General features: G+C 51.1%; 1 protein-coding gene across 2 annotated transcripts in view; it reads right to left on the bottom strand.

Annotated features, from left to right (window-relative positions):
• STK10 (serine/threonine kinase 10) overlaps positions 1-22327 on the bottom strand; it is a 43581-nt gene that overhangs the window by 5794 nt on the left and 15460 nt on the right. Inside the window, exons 1-10 of one of the 2 annotated variants that reach the window (XM_042880698.1) lie at positions 13487-13583; positions 13160-13208; positions 11393-11542; positions 9579-9651; positions 8661-8855; positions 7814-7895; positions 6574-6708; positions 5510-6061; positions 1718-1848; positions 848-971 (exon numbers count right to left, since the gene is read on the bottom strand). In XM_042880698.1, the coding sequence (XP_042736632.1) occupies positions 848-971; positions 1718-1848; positions 5510-6061; positions 6574-6708; positions 7814-7895; positions 8661-8855; positions 9579-9651; positions 11393-11542; positions 13160-13205 (1488 nt within the window). In that variant the 5' untranslated portion in view covers positions 13206-13208; positions 13487-13583. Of the gene's footprint in view, positions 1-847; positions 972-1717; positions 1849-5509; positions 6062-6573; positions 6709-7813; positions 7896-8660; positions 8856-9578; positions 9652-11392; positions 11543-13159; positions 13209-13486; positions 13584-22327 lie in introns of those variants that run through there. The other variant, XM_042880697.1, reaches the window with a different exon arrangement.

The following is a 22327-nucleotide window of genomic DNA, read 5'->3' as shown; positions in this document are numbered from 1 at the left end:
TCCTGTCTGTAAAGGAAAAGGATTTTCATGTTTGAGGGCACCGTGCTCCAACAGAGCCTTTGTGTCTGATCTCCCTGCAAGCAGCTGGAATGGAGCACACCAGTATCAGTGGGGTTGTGCTGCAAACTGCCACAGGGAAATGGTACAAGAAGCACATGTGGGGCTTTTGCACATTGCAGTGTGTGGTGAATAACCTCAGAAATGAGAAGTGATTTGCTAAGATGGGAATTCACAGATGTGGCACGTCAAGACTTTAACAGTCTAACAGCACACAAATGATTGATGCCTCCCAGCCTGCTGTGGGAGGATGGGGCTACCAGATGTGCTAGCTAGGTGAATTAATAAAGGGGTATTTAAAAGATAGTTCATGAAAGCTCTACAGAGACTGGACTACAAAATCATTCTACTTCAGTGTAAGCTGCCCACGAAGGGGCTAAGTAAGCCAGCACAGTTTATGTTTATTCAATTTATACCCAAAGACTTGCCAGTTTTCCTGCTCTCGGACCCTGACCACACTGCTTTCTTATTTGAAGAGCTTTTGTTGTTGTTGTTCAATACAATAGCGCTACAAATCTTCTCTCACAGTAGCAATAACAGACATGCAAGAAAAGACCACTAAAGAGGGAAACTCCTGAACAACCCTTCCTCTGCCACGCTCTGCAATGGCAGTCAGCATTCCCAAAGCACGTATCACCCACAAAAGGCTCCATCCTCCACAAATACATCCCATCCCTGAGGGGCTTCTCAGCTGCTCTGCCACAACCCAGACTGCACTGCCCTGTGACAGAGTTTGCCAGGAAGAAAAGTCAAAGCAGCTGACAGCCAGCAGCTCCCCCTGCCCACTTACTGTCATCTCTTGCTCGAAGCGCCGGAGCATCTGCTCCAGCTGCAGCTGGTGCTTGGTGTTGAGCTGGGCCTGGTTTCGGTGCTCCTCCTTCTGAAGCAGGCGAAGCTCCCTCAGCTCCTGGCGCCTGAAGAAGGTTAAAAGAGAGAGGGAGAGAGAAACACTGTCAGATGAGTTCAAGAGCTGCGTGCCTGAGTGGAGATGGCAGAATCAATAACCAGAGCACTGCAGGAGTGAATGAAAACTGCACGGGCATCCCTTAGCTGTTGACTGCTGTAAGCACAGGCAGGAGGTAAATGCCAGCAGAGCGGTATGCATTGGGCTCTGTGACACCAGATCACTTCAAGAAAGCAAGATGCTAATTACATGAACTGTTGGCAAGCTGTCACTTTTCACAAGGACAGACTGTTAGCACTCAAGCCCTCTCCAATAAGTGTTGACAAAGTTCCTAAGGTGATGCTGCAGGCAATGCCTGCCATCCAGATTATTGCAAGACTATTATCTTGAAAACATGGCTTAGGCCAAGCTGGTGTTGTGCCAGCTTGCTCCCAACACCCTGCATCCATCTGTCCTCACAACTGGGTGGCAGAAAGGGCAGTTTTTCCCAAATTCTGCCCTACCTACCAAGATGTTGCATCATTCCCCTCACTGAGTGGAAGACAGGCTGAGGGAGCTGAGCTTATTCAGCCCAGAAAAGAGGAGGCTCTGGGGAAACCTCACTGTGGCCTTCCAGTACATGAAGGGAGCTTATCAACAAGATGGAGACTGACTTTGTACACAGGCAGATAGGGACAGGACAGCTTCTGCTAGTGGAGAAAATAACGCTGCCCAGCTTGTCACCCTGCTCTCCCTCTGGCATGGAGGCCAACTTGCCTGAGAAACCTCATTTCTTCATCCTTCTTCTCATCCTCGCTGATGATCTTCGAGGTGGTGACACTCACCTCTACTCCATCCACCACAAACTTGCGGGTGCGTTTCAGAGTCTTGTTGTGCATCCTGGAATCCTGCATTCAGCAGAGGAGGAAACAAAAAGGCCATGAAGCAGCCCTGTGGTTTGCAGCACAGGGTACAGAGCTGGAGATCTCAGAGCAATTTTGATGCCATTGTTGATAAAGAACAAACACAAGAAAGGACAACACACTGAAGTGGAAATCAGCAGCAGATCTGGAGTCACCATTCAAATCATTCAGTCTTCGCTACATGATGGAGTAGTGTGATTTCCACCCTGCAAAGCTGCAGTGCCTAGAAATCCACAAGACGTGAAGCTGGCAGTGTTTCCTTGTAAGTCCCCTGGGCTTTCTGACCCGCAGGTGCAAGGCAGCCAAGGCTACAGAGAACTGAGCCAACCCTGCATAACATCTCAGAGTTTGTGTCCCTCTGGCTCTCATTACAGCGCTTTGCTAATCACAAGCAGCTCCAAGCTCTTTACAGCACCACAAAGCACAGCCCAGGATCACTTCTACTCATGCTGAGGAAAGTGAAGAACCTGCATTCCTCTGCAAGGTCTGCACTTGCAGCCTGGCTGAAGGGCTGCCACAGGGGAATGGGATTCTCTGACAAATAAATAAGGGCATGAATGAATCACAGAGTTGTTAAGGTTAGAAAAGAGCACTAATATAATCTAGTTCAACTGTTAACCTATCACCACCATGCCCACTAAACCATGTCCCTAAGATTGTGCAGTCCTACAGAGAAAAGGCAATAAGGAAATGGGCCAAGGCAGCCCATAGTCCTCTTGTTCTTACGCTGATGGCCATTACAGAGAACGTAGCACAAGAGCCTTCCATGAGCCTGCAAGAGCCCAAACAAGCACCCAAAGAGCCTGCAGCAACCAGAGAGATGAGGTTTAACCCTGGCAAGCAGCTGGGCACCACAGAGCTGCTTGATCAAACCCCTGCAGTTGAATGGGGGGGAAGAGAATCAGAAGTAAGAAAACTGTTGAGATAAAGGCAGTTTAATAAGAAAGAAAAATAAAAGAAAACAAAAGAACCTTACAACGAAAGGGAAAAGAAGAAGTGATGCACCAGTGCAATTGCTCACCACCAGCTGAACGATGACCAGCAAGATCCCAAGCAACAGTGGCTTTTATTGCAGGGCTCATCATCCCTTTGGTCAGCCTAGGTCAGCTGTCCCAGCTGTGTCCCCTCCCAGCTCCTTGTGCATCCCAGCTCCTTGCTGGCAGGCAGTATGAGAAGCTAGAAAGTCCTTGACTCAGTGCAAGCACTGCTCAACATCAGTGTGTTATCAGCACTGTTTTCATCACAAATCTGAAACAACGCACCCTGTGAGCTACTATGAAGAAAATTAACTCTGTCCCAACCAAACCAAGATGAAGAGCAAGAGAAGAGCCAAGGGTACATGACTTATCCACTGGATAACAATCTAGCAGTACCTTAATGGATAAAACAACACTTAAATTGGTGAAAAAAAGGCTTACATGAGACCATTTTAGGCCACAACAGCTCTAAGTGCCACAAACTGAATTAAAACAGCTGGCTCCTACATTTTCAAGAGGAGAAAGTGCCAATATTGAGCAGGTCTGAGCCACTCACAGTGCCCATCTGGCACCCTGTCCCCCTGTGCTATGTTCTCCAAAGGAGGATCTCCTCCCACAAACAGTTCTATCTGGGAAAGTTTGCTTTTCTTTTTCAAAACCCTGTCTGCTTCCTGCCTGCAGCCCATTGCTGACCGCTTTCTTCTGCCAGCTGGAGCCTCCCAAACTCACCTATTGATTTCTTATCCTCAATTTTCCTAAGAGAAGAAAAAGATGTGGGAATTTTTTGGTGAATCTTTGAGTAAATTATAAACAACTGAAAAAGTAGATTGGTAATAAAGGAGCGATCTGAACTTCACAGTTTAACCTGTGATAAAATGCATAGAACAGTTTTCACAGCCAGAACTGTTTAACTCTTGGTTGTCCCTTCTCTGGCTGCAGCTTGCCTGGCCCTCTGCACATAACCCTGCAGCATCAGAAACAACCAAGGGTACAGTGTAGGGTATCTATCTGCAAAGCAAACCCTGGGGGAATGCTCTGTATGAAACAGAGGGAAAAGGCGGTAAGAGAAACCTCCTTCCCCATCTTTTCAGTAAATAAATAAGCACTGCTACTTCCTCAACTGTAAAACAAGAGCCCCTGGAAATCACAAAGCATCCTAACATGGGGAACACCCCAGCAACTGGGAGGAAGAGGAATTCAGTCACAGAGAAACTTGAGAGCAATGAAGTGCACTGCAAATGCTGCTGGTTGAGAAGCTAGCAGCACAGCCCATGCCTCCCCACACCCCAACAGCTCATGGAGCAAAGCAGAGACATCAGGAGACATCCAGGACTGACCAGCAGCATTACTCCCAGAGAACAGCTCTGCTCGAAAGCCTCGCTTGCAGAGATGTGATATCGTTTGTTCTCAGCACTGTCTCTCACTGGAGTAGATCAAATGTCATCTAACATGCCTGTCTCTTTGATATTTACCCTCCCCTGCTAGGGGACCAACTGAGAAGAGCAATTACACACATGGCATCATGTGTGTATTTGGCTGGCCTCAAGCAACAACAGGAAAGGCAATAAGAGGGGTGAGCTGCTTTGCAAGATTGCCACACTTCCCTTATTAGCAGATCTACATTGCGTGTGCACTCCTGCAGGGCAAACCAGAGGAAAGTTTTGCCAAGCGTGGAATTTGGGCACATTTCAGTGCTAGGAAGTTATCTCTCATGGATGCTACTGGATAAAGGTCTTGTGCAACACCTCTCTCTGTACCTCAAGTCACACACATTTCTTCTCCCGAAGCTCAGCAAATATCATTTGAATCATTTTGCTTCTTCATCTAAGACACGCTGACCTGGCTGGCTCTGGCTTACAAGCACTCCCAGCCTCCAGAAAGCCTTTGCAAAAGCCAAAAAGCCTGGGAGGTCTTCGTGCAAATCGCTGTTGACATAAACCACGCCAGATGTACAGCAGGTTGGAAAAATTGAGTGTCTTTTCTGGGCTGGTGCCTTTCTCCTGGGGGTAGGTATTCTAGGGAAGAGCAGGGATTGATGGCAATACATAAAGTTTAGGAAATGACATTTTGGGTTTCCCATTTGAGCTTGATCAGACTGTGCACAACTGCACAAGACAGGCATGGATCCTTCAGATTTGGCCAGGACTTAAAATTAGCCACAGAGCAATGAACTTTCACTAGATTGCAGTGGCCTGGGACATGCAGCAGCCTCACAGTGAGATTTTGCCCATTTTGAGGACATGCCTATGTTTATGGCACTAACCCAGCACTACCACAAACCTTCCTGGCCATCTCACCAAACAGCATTCTGCACCTGTGTGGTACTTCAGGTCATGCTGAGGGATAAAAACCAACATTCCTGGACCTCTGCTGTCATCCAACCTCTGCACTCTCCCACGTTATCCACTCCCTCTCCAGGCACATGGCAGACTTGGGGCAACTCACTCATTTCTCCTGCAATCACAGAATCCAATGTATGGAGCGAAAATCTTCCAGAAAAACATTCTGGTTTTCAGGAAGGAGTTTAATGAGATATAGATGCATGCATGCACTCAGTCTCAAAAGGAGAGGATCTGAATTTCAGGGACTTGGATTAAAAAAAACAGCAACAGCATTTTTGGTGGGCTTGCTGCCCTCCCTGCTCAACACCCCCTAACCACTGCTCTCACCTTCAGGGAGATGGAACCAGTCTCTCTGTTGAGTGACAGGTCGGCAGACAGGGAGATGGTGAGGTCCATACTCTCTGAGGCTGACGTGCTGCCAGAATCTGAGTCCCCTTTGGATCGGCTGCCAGGGAACACTGCTGATGAATCCAAGCTTCCGTTGGCAAGTTTGTCCTCTGGGAAGTTTTCCAGGTGGCTGCTCTCTGGTCGGTCCACCATGCTCCTCCGCTCCTTGCTGCCTGGCATGGGCTGCTTATCCCCCTCTGCTGAACTACCCCGCCGTCCAGACCGCCAGATGATGTCTGGTTTGCCTGGGGTGGCTTTCCCTTCATCTGGGCCGGAGCTGGCAAGGGTTTTAGCGGAGCGGCTATTCACCAACTTGTCACTGTCACTGCTTATCCCTTCATCCAAGACTTTATCACTCTGTCCATTCACCATTTCCTTGTCAGCTGCTACAGGACCATTAGCTGTCTTGAGTGAGGAAGAGTCTGGAGGTTTGTCCCCATCAAAACTCAGCTGACTCACTTCAGAGGGGTCTCGCTTGTGCTTTCCAGGCAGCTGAAAAGACAACAAACAGAAGATGCTGGGTTTTGCACCACCACTTCAACACATCTGCATGAGTTTTAAGTCCCCATGCTTCAGAGTAAAGTCACCCACAACTACAGAGAACTGTGAAGAAATCTTCCCTTTCAGGATATTTTCCCTGGAATACTGATGTCTTTCTCCATAGGAAGAAAGAGAGCTTAGTGAAAGCCCTGGCTCTCCATCCTTCACAGCCCTGCCCACAGCAGCAGCTCTGTGCACTCCCATCTCATGAGCGGGCAGCTGGGCCACCCGCCAGCACCATTGTTTCCCCATGTCCTTGGCAGCCACTGAAAACTGGCCCCTCCCTGGTCACAAAACTGCTTTCCCATCCACCTGAGGGGCCCCAGCAGGGCAGCAGCCTGCTCACATTGGGCATCTAGGAAAAGACCCAAATTAAGCCTTCTGCAGCCAGACTGGGGGCTTTTCACCCACTGCCGCCCCACTCTGTGCCAAGTGTGGCACGGGGCTGGCAGAGCAGCACTCACCGAGGCTGACTCGGAGGAGTCATCATCCTCTGCCTCATCCCGGCTGTCCTCGATCTCCTCCAGCACCTCTGCCTTAGCCTCAGCCACCAGCTCACGCAGGGCCCGGTTGCTGGTCACCTTGTGTACGAAGGGATGCTGAAAAGCCAAGTACAACAACATGTGAGACAGCAAAAACCAGAGCAAGGGTGCTGGGATGACAGTAAGGTACACATCTTGCTTTTAAACAACTGCAAAGACCTAAGGGCATGGTTCTTGCCAGCATCACCAGATGAATTTACAGCTTTGTATGAGGGAGGAAATGATGCTGAGGTTAAATCTCAGCTCTGTAAACATGCTCCAAGCACAATCCTCTGCAAAGCTGCTTTCTGTCAACATTCCTCCTAGAAAGCACCAGCTGCATTTAAACAAGGGGCTCTCATTGCAAGGAGATGTCCTCCTGCCTGGCGGGTGGGCTGACCCCGGGGTACATGTCTGAGCCCTTGGGACACTGCTGGGGCAGAGCAGAGCAGTGGGAAGCCTCTGTGCAAACACAGAGGGGGAAGGTTTAATTGAAATTGGGTTCAGATCACTCAGTAAACAGTGGCATGTTTGTGCAGAGCTTCTGCAAGAGGCCGGGGAGTCCCTGCGGTTTGCAGAGTACATCATGCACTTCCTCCTCTTGACTCAGGTAAACATGCACCTGCCAGGGGCTGCCCCAGTGATAAACAGAGCCACTCCTCTCTCATCTGTCACTGCACCACTCTCAGTGCATACAGGGCCAGAGCCCCCTGCACACTCTGAGCTGAATGCTTACAGGGCGGGAAGGATGCAGCAAACATTCTCACGTCGCACAGCATTTGCACTCCATGCAAACAGGCATCTTCCAGGGTTTTGTTATTTTGGTAAGAAACAGGAGGAAAAGAGTTGCATTTAAATTTGGTATAACCAGCTATAAATTGAGCTGGCTGTCAAGTGGTTATTTTTAGGGACTAGGAGCCGCTTCTATTCTAGCTGGTATCAATACGAACTCTGCAGTTTGCTTCAATGAGTACAACATGGCTGTTGCTTTTCGGATCATCTTAGTGGCTGAGCAGTACTATGGACTTTCTGAACAAGAGCAGTATTATCTAAAACCTATCTAGAGCTCATCATCACTCTTTTTTTCCCCCTGAAAAGGAAACACAATGAAGTTCAGACACTCATGGCCCAGCGAAGACCCAGGGAGTAGGGCAGTCTCACGCTGGGTAATGCTGGTCCCTACCTCGAGCAGCTGGGCTGCACTGGGTCGAGTCTCAGGGTTCTTGTCCAGCGCTGTCTTCAGGAAGTCTCTGAACTCCAGGGACCTTCAGACAATCATTGAGAGCAGCTCAGAAGAGGGAAAGACCTCAAATACCACTGGGGACAGCTCTATAGCACAGGTTTTGTCCCTGTTTCCATTGGCCACCATCTCTATTTCACTCCCAGAATAGGAAGCCCAGCGCTCAGTTTTCAGATGATATGAGAATCGGCAATATGGCCAGGTGAGGGTCTAGATTTTCCCTTACCTGTTATGGCAAAAGACAGCAGGACAAAGTACCAGCTGCTGTGCCGACATCCAGGGCAGAGCGATCAGGAAAGGGCACCTACCTGCAGCTTTCCAAAATCCAAGTGCTACTTGGGAACAAAGATGCCCCAGGACCCACTCCTTCCACCCTTCAGCCCCAGTGGAGATGGACGGCCGCAAAGGACCAGAAACCCCAGAGGAGGGCACCATCAGCCCACAGAGCACACCACGCAGATGAAGGGTGCTGTCTCTGACTCAGTTCTGGCTTTCGAGCAGCCCCAAGGGCAGCACCAGCCCACTGGCATACACTACACTAGTGTGTGGTGACACACTGCCCTCAGGCTCCTGCTTGCTGTCTGTCACAGCCCCAGCAGCTTCCCTCCTGCAGCAGTTCCCGGGGTCCTAGCACAAAGCCGGACCCTGATCCCACCCTAGGCTCTCAAATTAAACACCACCGTGATAGAAGATGACTCTTCTCTCTTGAGATGCTACACAAGTTAGAAGATGTGTGTTCCAGGCTTTGCTGTCCTGTGTACATCACAAATCCTGAGGTGCCCCCCCTCACCATTTGGAAGGGCAGCTGAGCGTAGGCGGGTCAGACTTGGCAATCTTCAGCAGGACTCGCATGGGGTTGAGCTCATGATGGGGCGGCTCAATCTGGGCCATTTCAATCAATGTAATTCCCAGGGACCAGATGTCTGCTTTGTAGTCGTACGGAGTGTCCTTCATGGTCTCGCACATCACCACCTCCGGGGCCATCCTGCAAGGAGCAGAGCAAGGAGTAGGGATGATGCCACAGCTGCTGCCATGCTCAGGAGCCTCTTAGCAGAGATTAAAAATGCTTAAAATAATCTATAGCACGGCACACACACACACACACAAAAATGGCCTTTCTTCCCAGCTCTGGGTTTGGGAAGTAGCAGCATCTTGTCTAAGGGTCATGCTCCTCCCTTTTCTGCAGAACAGCTGAGACAGCCCAGGCAACCCATGAAAACCCCCAGGCCATTGACATCTGGCACGGATGCTGCTGCAGACAATAAATTAATACTCGCAGTCTCCATTCCTTCAGCAAGTTGGGTGATTTAGAGGTTGCATTTCTGGAGCGAGGAGTTGCGCTCATGTGCTTGGAGCTGCTTCAAAGCACGCTCTACCACCCAGGCAGAGGGGAGCAGCCAGAGCACACACGCGAGCACATGTGTGTACCTCACTCCTCTGAGCCTGCAGCACGACAGCACTGCGGGGCACTGTGACACCGTGCAGTGCTCCGTGCCACTGATGGCCCTCATGGCTCCCTTCAGGAAAGGAGAACCCTTGCACACGCCAGTGATGGCCCAGACTCCTTGTTAAAATCCTTCGCAGGACAACATGGACAAAACATGCAAATACCACCAGCTCCATGTTTCTGAGCAAGTCTCATTTTCAGACGCATGAAGCCATCATGTGCACCTTAGAGACAAGATTTCTACCTCATCAGGTCACTCACCAGTAAGGGGTCCCAATGAAGGAGTCTCGCTTCTGCAAGGTTTTCACATTTTTGGCAGACACACCAAAGTCAGCTGCAAAGAGCAGTAACATTAGATGCTGCAGGAGAACTGAAAGACCCTTCTGAATTAGCACACTTGGCTGAAACACAGATTTAAAAGCAAACACATTTAAAGAAAGAACACGATACAACGTGCTGTTTCCACTACACTGAGCATCAGAAATTAACTTTGCTTTTGGGTACACAGCCACCAGGGACCTCTCCCTCCCATGTATGACATACACAGAACAAGTCACCCCTGCTGTAACCCAAACCTTACGTATTTGGAGGGAAGTTGAGATCTTTTCCACAAACAAACAAAAGCAGCTCCATGACAAATTTCTCTTAACACTGCTTTTTCATAGCAAAGAGTCTCATTTTACTCCCCAAAAGACAAAGCGCTGTTGTATTCTTTGTCTCCTTTACAGTCCTGTACACAACAGCCACTGTATGACACCATTCCCTGACTCTGGCCCACAAACAGCTGCTGAAGCCAAGCCAAGCCAACCCAGTCAGACTTGATGGAGGCACTGAATCCACTCCAGGTGCCTTTTCTCTCCAAGATGGCAGTGATGACATTCAGAGGAGCTGCTGTCCATCCACAGCCTGGGCCCAAGACATCCCTAACCGCAGGTCCCTGCTGGCGCAAGGCAGCAGAGCACCTCTCATGCTAGAGCACAGTACATGGTCACGGAAGGTCTCCAGCATCCTGTGCTGCCTACGCATGGGTTCTCATTTAATGGGCCATTCCTGGGTCTCCACTGGCGCCCACAGACACATTCCATGAGCACCCGCAGCTGCTGGCACCCTCCTGGCAGGGTCTAGAAGGGATCTGCACCTTTCCAACCAAGATCCAATGAGAAGGCTGCCTTCTCATCCTCCAGCAACTAGTTGGACACCAATTTAACTCAGACCTATAGTGAATTGGCAAAGCCTCTCTTTGGCACAACTCACCCTGTCACCACCAGACCTGCTCTGGAGATAAGATGAATTCCTTCAGCTCCCAGCCCTGCCAACTGGCACCCTTTACAGGATGCTCAGCAGGCCAAAGTGCTTAGAAATCAACTTCAAAACATGATTAAACAAAATTCATGAAAGGAAAATCCATCAAGTCTCTGGCTCGGTGTGAGTTGGGGGTCTCACTGCTCCATGCTACTCTCATAGATTAGCGTAGAGCCCCTGCAGTGCTGCACCCTCCACCAAAAGGTGCTGCACTCAGCTGGCCTTGGGGACGTTCACTGTAGCCATTTCCTGATGCCAACACATGGGGAACACACAGGCTGAGACCCCCAAGAAGGAAGGCACCCCTTCCTCACCTCCGCTCCCAGCAGCCCATCTGCAGACACCATGTTTGAGAGCTGACCACAGACACCTGCTCAGGACCAGGCAGCGATGCTTCTCAACCACTTCCTTCCCAATGTAATCTTTAACCCCCTACCAGGTTACAGAAAACACCAGATTTCTATTTGCAGCAGATACTGAGAGAACTCCTCAGCTAAGCACAGCACACAGTTTGATGGTGGTTTTGCCCCACTGTGTAACAGAAAGTCTTCCCCCATCTTTTCCTCCCTAAGCTCATCGGTCAGCAGAGAAGCAGGGCAACAAAACGTGCACACCACCCCAGTCTTGCTCCCATACATGCAAATGATATAAGAGAGCATCCAGCAATCCCAATCATGTTAGACTGAAACACAGCACCACAGCAGCCTCCCTATGCAGAACTAACAGAAGCAGCACCATGGCAGAGCAAGCACCCACGCAGACCCTGTGCTCACCCAGCTTGATGTCCCCATCCTGTGTAAGGAGCACATTGCCAGCCTTCAGGTCCCGGTGGATGATTTTCTTGCTGTGAAGGTAGTGGAGAGCTTCCAGCATCTGGCGGCAAATCACTTGGATCTGGGGTTCAGTCAGGCCCCGGTCCAGCTCTGTGAGGGGAGAAAGGGCTGTTAAACAGGGCAGGGATTCGAGCTGTGTTCTCCCTGAGCCTCAGTAAGGCACGGACAATCCTGTCAGGCCATTTAAAAAGCACTGTCCATGTGTCAAAGCAGCAGGAGACCAATGCAAATTAGCTTATTAGGGTAATTTGTTCTCAAAGCCAGCACTTAGCTTGGAGCTCCTGACCCATGGCTCACTCCCAGGGTGTGCAGCTGAGCTGCCTGGTCTGGGAGCAGTGGACGATGGGGAGGCAGGTGAGGCTGCAGGGGCTGCTGCACGACAAGGTTCCTGCATGATTGGAAAACAGGTCCGTGTCTGTTTGGGAACTGGGTCACTGAAGACAAGCTGGGTTTCACCTGGCATGGGAACACTAGAGGATGATGCTGCAGGGAGCAAAGAGTTGAACTCAGCTGCAGGTGGCAGCAGGGCTAAATGCAAGCACGAACACTTCTTAGTTCTGTGCACAGCCCTGCTGTCAGCCCATCTCCCCAGAAGCTGCCCTCTATCACAGTAATGCAGTATGCCCCTGCCCACAGCACTGAGTAGGGGGACACTGCCACTCCAATGAGGGAATGATGAGCACTGGTCTAAGCTGTTTTTCTTACAGTAGCAGCAGCTCACACCCCAGCATCTGTCCCTGCTTCGGGACAGGGGGACGTGCAACTACTGGCGCGACCACCCTACTAAGTTCTTCCTGATTGCCTTCGCCATCTGAGACCACTTTCCAAAGCAGCAGCTCTGCAAATCGTCAGGCCTCCAGATGGTCAGCATCGGCCTGGTCTCGCTCTCTCTCTCTGCAAGCTCTCTGCATGTTCCCCCCTCTGCACTACAGCTGGGTGCACAGCAGAGCACGCTGAAAACAGAGCAAGCACGAGCCAGCTCCAGTCTGGCTGGGGTGGGGGCTGACGGGTGGACCCCAGCAACTGCCTTAGCCCTCTCCTTGGAGCACATGGCAAAATAAAAGCTTTGAACACTGCTGTGGGCAACAGTTTTGTACCATTTTTGGAACTAAAGAGAAAGCAAAGCTTTTGGAATTGTCTAAGCTTCAAAACGGAATAGTGCAGGTTGGCCTTGTGGAGGGGACTACAGCTCCCTGTGTCCCTACAGCCCTGGGATGGTTTTGAGGTATACTCGCACACTCCCAGTCCCAGTGGTACTATGCAGAAGGGAGGAATTAAAAACGGGAAGATTCCAGGAATCGCTGCAAACTGCAGCTTATTTGGAGGCTTGGGCTGTTTTCCAGATGACTGATACCATACGGAGAAGTCAGCGAGGAAACCCTGAGAGATCCACCACTACGAGCCCAGATGAAGCATCTCAGCCCTCTCGGGGAAGCTGTGGGAACCAGCACCCCTGCCCCAAGCAGATAAATATTTAAAGCCCTTCAGTCAGAGTGCCTTCTCCCACATGCCTTGTGATCTGCTGTTCCCCAGCAGCATTTAAATCACAAAAGGACATCAAAAGTAGCTTGGGAAACACCCAGGGGCTGCCACACCTTGTGCTCCAGGTAGGAGAACAGGCAAACTCATGGGAGAGGAGCAACAGCAGGAGAGCAGGGCTCCTGATGGCACCACGCAGTTGGGACCCCCCCAGGGCCAGGCACTCACCCAGCATGGTGGCATCCACCGCCCCGCCTGGGCAAAACTCGATCATGATCTGGGGAAACAAAGAGAGAGGAATTACAGTCAGCTCTGTGTGCCACCAAGACAAGCCTGCGGGGTAGGGGTGAAGAAAAACAAAGCGTTCATTTTGCCACTTCCTGCACAACAAAGCTCACACCACACAGGCACCTTCCCGTACCCTCATGGCAATGCTGAGGCTCCAGCCCTCGCCAGGGCACATCCCCACCATGAACCACAGCCCCAGTGCTGCAGGCGGATCCCACGGCACCCCAGGAGCTGAGCACAGCCCCATCCCGCAGCCCCCAGCCCTACCTGCAGGCCTAGCCACAGCTGATGGCCTCAGCTCCGCTCCCCGTGTTTGTTTACATCTTTTTCCATTGCCTTTTGGAGCCAAGGCTGCTCCAGAGACGCGGCCTTGCCAACAGGATGAGATAGCTGTCATAGCTGGGAGCTGACGTGGCAGGGAGAAATCAGGCAGGATTTTGTTTGGAAGGGATGGGAAGGGCTAGTTGGGTCTTTCAACCTCCCATTACTCAGTAGTTCATTGCTCTCTTGACTTCGAGCAATTTGAGGGAAAAATATGTGAGCAAAGTGGTTGAGTGCATTTGCCAGATTGTTGCTGTTTGTATCCCAGGGACACGAGCAGAACCCGGCCCATCTCCCACGTTCCACTGCTGCCTGCCCCTCTTCTCCCCCTGCCTGCCCCACAGGGCTGCATCCACCAGGCATTAAACATGGCACAATGCACTTGAAAACTTTGCAGGCACTGGGGATGCAAGTCCCATGGGATGCAAGATACAGGACACAGCGCCACGTGCACAGTCCAGCACCACTAAACCTCAGCCCACAGATGCACAGCCTGCAGGGAGCACATGCCCTCGTCCCCTGCCTCTGGAACCTTCTCTGGGGACAGCTTGGTGCTGACCCCAGCTCCTTGCTTGTGTTCAAGGCAGATGGGGCTGCTTAGATAAGCAAACAAAAAATTTCAAGCAGCCAGGGTTAAGAAGGACAAGAGACACTTCACAGCCTAGTGCCCCAACAAGCTCTTCTACTCCTTGCTAGAGCAATGCAGGGTGACATGCCCGAGAGGCAATATGCCAGAGTTTACTTTGAGGACAAGGACTGAGCACATTGCAGGCAGTGTTTTCCAGCACAGCTCCCTGAGCTGAAACTGCCCTTCATAGGAAGTTCACGTCACTCAGCGCTGCTCCATCCAAGAGGAGGAGGTTCAGTCTCCCTCTGCCCCATGGTCCGAGATCTGCGGCCACAGCTGAGAGCCCAGCCCTTCATTCTGCGCTTCCTACGCAAGGACACAGCGTATGTTATTTCCTAACTTGGACCCTGGTGGAGGTCATGGCTGCTTTGTCCTGGAGAGGGGACCCACACTGAGATGCAGCACACCTCCGAGTGTGCCGTGAGAATCGGCCCTGGTCCAAGAGTGAGAGGGGAGACAATGCTGGGAGAAACACAGACAGGTTGGGCAGCATTACGCAGGCACAGTTGGAGGAAGCAGAGAAGAATAACCAGAGGCCAGGAGAGAGGGGGGAAGTGTTTTGAGCAAGATGGGGAAGCGGCAGATGGGGAGAAGCAATTGGGAAGACACTCATATGATTTGAAAACCAGGAGAACAAATCTGTGCTGACTCAGAGCTGAGCACAAGGCTGGCAGGGAGGAAGACAGTGGGCCAGCAGAGCCCCCTCACAGTAAAGGGGGATTTTATCACACTTCTTCTTACTTGAGTTTGTACCATTAACCATAGCATCAGCACTTCACTAGCAAAGGCAGAAGTTACCTCCTGCCACTGCTTCTGCATGGTGATCTCCACCATCACTGAAATGCATCTCAGACCTGTAAGTGCAAGCATCACTTCTTCGCGTCACTGACTGGCATGAAACCTGCCTGCACAGATTAACCTGTCTCATCACTGAATCACAGCTGTGGTTCTGCTCATCCCACATGAGCAATCCTACTGGAGCCAGGAGCCTTGGGAATCACCTGCCCAAAGATAGGGAGTCTCCAAGTTCAACCCTCAGGTTCAGTCAGTAGAGGAGACCTGATGAGAAACCCCCCGGTACCACCAGGCTCAGCTCTTGGCTCTGAGCAGTCTCAGGAATCCCAAATCTTCCAAGCAGCCCAATTCAAATCAGCTGCTAATGCAGCATCCAGGCGACACCGGTGCTTATGCCCAACAAACAGCTTCACAGCTCTTTGCGCCTGGCATTTCCTGAAGCTCCCGCTACAGAGCCTCCAGCCCAAGGAACGTATTTTGAATCTGAGAGGAAAGCAGAGGGCTTGGTGAGAGCCAAACCTGGTGGGCATAACCTTGGGATCCCTGCCCCAGGGCACAGGCACTGCATGCACCACTGGCACGGCTGGATGTGCTGCAGGGAGAGTTGCTCCATGGGGAAGGGCAGAGCATGACAGACCCCGCTCTGGGTCAGCGTGGGCTGTAGGGCATTTCTATTGGGTTTCATTCTGGTTCACAGGCTAGCAATGAGAATATTAGGGAAATACTACCTCTGAAACAGCATGAATGTCTGTGCTTACACAGGCACAGCAGGCAGCAAGCCAGCCACTGGGAATATGGAAAATATATGAAATTTTAAAATATGCATTTTCAACAAGGGCAGAGATGCCAAATAATAATTACGGGTGTGGTTATATAGTCTGAACATCCAAAAAACCCTAATGGGCTCATTTCAGCCCAGAAATCCTGACTTGAATAAATCCAACTCCTAATCCCATAGCTCATACACCACACGTACAAATCTTCCTTCCAGGAGCAGGGCCAGCTTCAAAAAAGTTTCACCATCAAGCCAGGTAGGAACACAGGCCTGGTGTCAGGAGCATGTAGACTTCTCTGCATGCAAGCACTTGGGCTGAGGGCTGCAGGAGGCCGGGGGCTGTGCTGGTACTTATGTGGCTGGGAGCGGGCAGGGAAGCAGTCCAGGACTTTCCTCAACATGGGCACCTCATTGTTCTGGCTGCAAAGAAGAAGGAGCTTGGAGGAGTGAAAAAAAACAACAGAAGTCCTGCTTCAAAGAGCCCATACAACAGGGAGGTGTACCCAAGGGCTGTGACTTACTGGTTAATGCTTTGCTTGGGACTGTTGTTACATTCCTTGATTCACAGGCAGACAATACCTTTGTCTACATGTCTCCAAGGCAGGGCTGAATCCATGACCTCGCTATCAGCACTGCTGATCTCGAGCTGCCCTTTGCCTCTCCGCTCTGTGCCAAGCCGATGCCTGCTCTGTGCTCAGTTTTCCTCAGCTGATGGGTGAGGCTGAGGATAGGGCTTGCTGCTGATCCTCAGCAGCCTCACACAGCCCAAACATAGTCCTGTGTATCTGTGAATCACACTGCAGCTCGATGTAGGCATTCTACAAGCAGCTTCTTCAAAGTATCTGTGCTGGGTGCGTAGCCCCCTGCCCAGTGTCCTACAGCCAGCTGCAGGGTTTCCAGCGAGCAGCCCGGGACAAACATCCTGTTTGTAATGACTTACTCCATGCAAGAAAGCCAGGGGCTTCCTCACTGCCTGCTCAGCCTGCCCGCTGCGGAGAAGTGGCAGCAGCACCAGCACTCCCTCTGCTCCAAAGCAGTTTGTATATAAAATGAAAATGCCCTAAGTGCATTTATGAGCCCAAAGGCAGCTGCAATTACATCTCACAAGCACGTGCAGATATTCGCTGTTAGCTCCTGACACTGAAAAACACAGCAGCCCTTCCCACACAGCCAGAGCCCAGCAGCCCTCGCTGACAGCTCAGCCAAGGGACCCGCCTGCTCTGCAGCCCAATGGGACATGCGAGGGACATGCACAGGATGGATTTGGGCACCTAGGTTATAGACACCACAAACTGAAGCCTGAGTGCCACGCTCAGCAATTACGGTGTTCCCCAGGAGAATAAATACACGTACATTTGTTGAAGCCACTTTTGACTTAAATCACACACACTTATAGATGCTGCTGTCCTCCTGGGGACAACAGAGCTTGCTCCTCTCACCCAGGCAGGCCTGGCTCTGCGCTGGGTGCATGCAGGAACTTTCAACACTGTGAGAAAAAGAATTAAAAAAAAAAAAAAAAACCAACAACAAAAACAAAACCGAATCTTATCTCAAAAGGTATTTCACCAAACAGCAGATAGCCGCCTGGGGTGGAACAGCTGATGTCCCTGAACTTACGCTGAGATTTCTAACTGAAACCCAATTAAGAGCACACACCCTCAGCTCAGCCAACTTGTTACTCACCCAACTGGCATGTCAGAGGGCAGAGGCCCATCAACTGTTCCCTTCTGCAAAAGCACTGGAGAAAAGCCTCTTCCAGGCAGACAAAAAGAAAAGGAAAAAAAAAAAAAAAAAAGCTGGTAAAGCTGTGGGCAGCTCCTCGAGGCAGCGGGGGCCCTGGGCAGGCTTTTCCCACCAGAACACTGGGCTGCACGAGGACACTGGGTTCCTCTGAACTGGAGGAGCATTCTGACACAGCGTGTTCACTCCTAAAGCACTGGAGCTCTTGCTGTGATGTCGCTTTTGCAGTGGCACATGGAGCAGCCTGACTGCTCCATAGCACTCCACCTCCCTTCACAGCCCTGTGTGCCAGCAGGCGTCCCCAGGACCCATCCGTCCCCGGTTCACAATGCTTGGCCATGCAACTGCTTCAAAACTTCAGCAATTTCCTCTCTCTATCTGCGGTGAAGGGTTTCATCTGGCTTGTACAGCCTGTTGCTGGGGAGCGGGTAACCCGCAGCATCCTGTGCCTGCACTGCCCCATCACCACGCACTGCTGTGGCTCTGCCATGCTGCTGGGGCTGCTCAGCTCTTCATCACCACAGCAGTGAGCTCTTGCACCCTCTTGCACAGCCGTCGGCTCTCCTGCCTTGTCCCGCTATCGGGAAATTAGAAAAGCACATATGGGAGAGTAAACTGTGCTCTGTTAAAGCAGAATGCTTTTCAGGTTGCCACATTCACAGCGATCACAGCCTTAAACCTTCCTCCCTCTCCTCCCCCCCCCCCCCCCCCCCCCTTGCTCCAGTATGCAGAGCAGGCTCAGAGCTCCCACAGGGATGTTGCAGTTCATAGCACTCATTTATATCCGTTTTCCCAGAGCTTTCTCGTGCAGTACCCCGTCTGTTTAGGAGGGAGAGGCACAAGGATGGGGATGAGCAGATGCAGGTAATGCTGCACAGCAGCCCTCGGCCAGCACGGGGCTTTGCTGGCATCCCCCACCCACTTCCAGAAAAGCGGAAGAAACAGCAAATGGCAGTGGGTGGAGACAGACCAGGTCACCAGAAATCCTTCACATTCAGCAAAATAGAACAAGAGGGGAAGGAAAAAAACAAAGACATGTTAAAAAAAAAAAAGAAAAAAAAAAAGAAAAAAAAGAAAAAGAGCTAGTCAGAGGCCCCAGTTGCCTCCAGGCACTCCTGGCACTGCAAATGAGCTGAGCTGCCCAACACAAAGGATGGGCGAGGAGGATGGTGCAGGACTGCTAAAGGGCTCACGATGAACAAAGCTCCAACGCTTCCAGTTGTGCTGATCCCTCTTTCCTCTCAGCACATCTAGCTGACAGTCATGGTTCCCATGCTCATGCAGAAGGCACAGGGTACACAGCCCCGCTCAGCTTTTGTGCTGGGTCCAGCTGCCCTGGGGGAGGAGGGAGAGAAAGAAGGAAGGGGCAGACACCCCACATCACTGAACTGCTTTTCAGCCTGCAGTGAGAGCTGGCCCCTCGCTTCTGTATGGGGATTGCCCAGAGAGGGAAGTCTTGGTCCTCTTCCCCTTCAGCAGGGGCACTCCTCAGCAGCATCACCTCGGGTTAAAACCACAAGGCACGTACCACCGCCTGCATTTCAACAGAACACTGCATTAAGCAACAGCCTCTGCAGCTGCAGAGCCTTCTCCCCTTGCTGCCAGATCCTGCTCAGCAGGACACAGGCTGGGGACACACATGAGGTCGGTGTCTGCAGAACCCCTAGCCCTGCTCAGCTGGCCAAGTGCTGCACCACAACAGTGAAGGCTTTGGCCCTGAAACCTGGCATCACCCTTCCGCCCTCAGAAAGGGCATCACAGCCTCCAGTGCCTTCCTTTCCCTTCTCCAGCCTGCAGAGTAAACATGTAGTTGAGACCTTGTCCCACCCAGCCATGCACTGGAGCCCACCTGGGGAACAGAGCCCCCCTGTGAGCCACTCAGACCTCCAAAAACAGTTCCTGGGTTCAGAGTGGGACAGAGACTCCCTTCAGTGAATCCAGCTTGGGTTTCCCAGAGTCTCCCCATGCCGTCAGCACTGGCACTGTTTCACCCTCCACAACGGATGATTCTCCTGGCATGAAGGTGGTGGAGAGCAGCAGAAGGGACAGGAGGAAGCAGTCTAGACTTCCTCTGTCTGTGACAGACTCAAGGAGTGATGGCTCAGTAGCCTGTCCTCCTGGCACCTGGATGAGATGGGCTCTTCCCCAGTTCTCCAGCAGTAGGGCAAGCAGAGGGCCCAGACAGTCTCCAGGGCTTTTGGTCTCAACTCAGCAGCTGGATGGAGCAATCCAGAAAGGCATCATCCTGCTGCCCTCAGGGCTGCTTCCAGAGGAGCAGAATGATTCCTGTTCTGTTACCCATGACAATCATTCACTGGATCCTGAATTCTAGCTTTCTGAGCCATCCTACATTGCCACTCACCTCATAACACACTGCAGAGAAAATTAAGAGGTAAGATACAGCTGTGTTCTCAAACTGCACAAATTGCAGCACCAAGAGGGGTCAGAAGCATCTGGATGGGGACCAAGATCTGTAGGAAACGTGGAGGGAACAAGCTTGGTCCAGACACACTTGTAGCAGCAAATACAGGATGAAGCAAGAAGAACATCAGTGGTCACCTGCCCAAAAGCCACCCAGACAAACGACAGATCAAGACCTCAGAAAAGCAAAGGCTCTGACCATGGTACAGCCAGCCAGGACACAAGGACAGCCTGCTTCTGTCCCCAGGGTGCCAGCACAACCTTCACCTGCAGCATGCAGAGAGCACATCTTGCCTCCAGCTCATTGTTCAGGGCAGACTGGCAGCAAGTGAACCTCATCAGGGCCACGCTGCCACAGGTCACAGCACACAGTGCCCTGTCACTAGCTCCAGGGCAAGCAGTGATGCCTCGTGCCTCGCAGTGCACCACAGCAGGGTGGAGGTCACCCTTACCACTGTGCCATCCACTGCCCCTTCAGTTGATGCACCCCCTGATCAGCTGAGCCCATCCACATGGCTGCAGCAAAAGCTTGGGATGAACACAAACCTCCGAGTACAAACAAGGAGCTTGAGCTGCAACCAACACAAACCCCACAGGACAGAGCTGTGCTCCATCGATGGAAAGAACAAAGTGATATATTTAGGCACAGAAACCACATTTAGACTCTGTCAAGGGGCATGTCCTTTTCTCTGTCTGGTTGACATCTGAACCCAAGTTCTGCTGGTTAACACTGCAGTTACACAGATCTGCTGGCTGGAAGAGGGGACAAGGGCAGGGAGCCAAACAGCGTTGTGGTGGAGTCCTGCACACAATCTGCCTCTTCCAACTGCACAGGGGGATGTGTGGTTTTTAAACGTTGTTTGGTCTCATCTATCCTCATCTCCTTTACATCACAGCTTTGTTTACAACCACACTAAGGATCCTGCTGTTGCAGCCAGCCTGAAGCCCAAGGCTCCAGCTTCAACTGCAAAGTGAGCAAGGCAGTGGGCCACATCGCTTTGCCTGCTTAATGCAGTGCCTTCCCCCCACTCTCCTCCCCCAGGCTTAATGCCTCTCACATGCCAAAGGGCCGTAAGAAAGAGGGGAACAGCACAGTAGGGTTGCTCACGAGCCATGGGTGGACGAGCGCCCACAGAAGCCCAGCATCACACTGCCCTGCATACCATGTGCTGGCTGTGCCATCGAACAATCCACTGCTGCCACAGAGGAGAATAAATGTCAGCAGCTTGCCTGACACAGCAAGTATGCTGTAGGTGGAAGTGAAATAATTAGCTCTCTGTAAGAGAGTGCTCTCAGCTTGCCAATTTTCCCTATAGACAAGAACACCATTCAGAGGCTTTAAATATAATAAACCTTTTTTTCCCTCCCCTCTTCTGAATAAAATAACCTACAGAAAAAATATTTTAAAATATTTGAAATAAAAAAGGTCTGTCTTCATAGGCAATGAGGGAAAGAGGCAGGGCAGTAAGTAAGGAAACCAAGTCCTATGGAGTTACCAAGAGCAAAGTCATAGAGCACAGCGTACTCCTCCCGAGCACAGAGCTTCCTGCTGATTGCATGGAGACTGCAGATGGGTTCTGTCACAGCTGCATCGCTCTGAGATGACCAACTATTTACCTGAACTAACGCTCACTCCCTGGCTAGCAGAAATATCTCCACTGCTACTGAAATTTTGGTAGAGCAAGTCAGAACTACGTTTAGGATACCCACAGAGTTTTGACATTGCAACGAGCATCCTTCCGCTTGCTGGCACCACATAGAGCATTTCATTTCTTTCAATAAAGCAATAGGCAATCCACAGAATTCACAGTCCCTGACTTTGCTCTCCCTGGCTATAGGAACAAGAAAAACACACCGAGGTGATGGCTGTCTGCCCAGGCACAGAGCAGTGGGGCTGAGATCCCCATCTCTCACCAACTCAATCAGCACTTTCAGTTCAACCTGCTGACCAACAGCATTTGGCACTGGGTGGGCTGCAAAAAGCACAGAACCTTTTAAAATACAAATAGCTAAAATGAGCAACGAGCTAAGATGATCTTTTGGCGACAAGCAGTATTTCACTCAGCCCATCCCCACGATGACAACAGAAGAGGCCCAGATCCATCACACAGGACAAGGTATTGCTATGTGACTTTCAGACTTCAAAGTCAATGGAAACCACTGGAGGCCACAAGGTCTGCAGAGCGACATCCCTCCCTCACAGATAACGACTTTCAGACTATATCTGATGAAAAAGAAGATGTCTAAAACTGCAGTCTGTCACTCATTCCAGGGCTTAGCTGTGTTTCAAGGCGCTGTCTCCTATACACAGGTAGTTCATAAATATTCATTTAAATGCAAACACAGTTGCTTAGCATTTCCCTTGGTAAGCCAGCCCAGTGGGAATGTGGCTCATTGAGATTCATTCCTAAACAAAGTTATAAAAAGC

The sequence above is a fragment of the Lagopus leucura genome, unplaced genomic scaffold (assembly GCF_019238085.1).
Source record: "Lagopus leucura isolate 7727_CA_CO unplaced genomic scaffold, USGS_WTPT01 Super-Scaffold_100027, whole genome shotgun sequence".
Classification (NCBI taxonomy): Eukaryota; Metazoa; Chordata; class Aves; order Galliformes; family Phasianidae; genus Lagopus; species Lagopus leucura.
The sequence above is the reverse complement of the archived record's forward strand: the minus strand, read 5'-3'. Positions and strand labels throughout refer to the sequence as shown.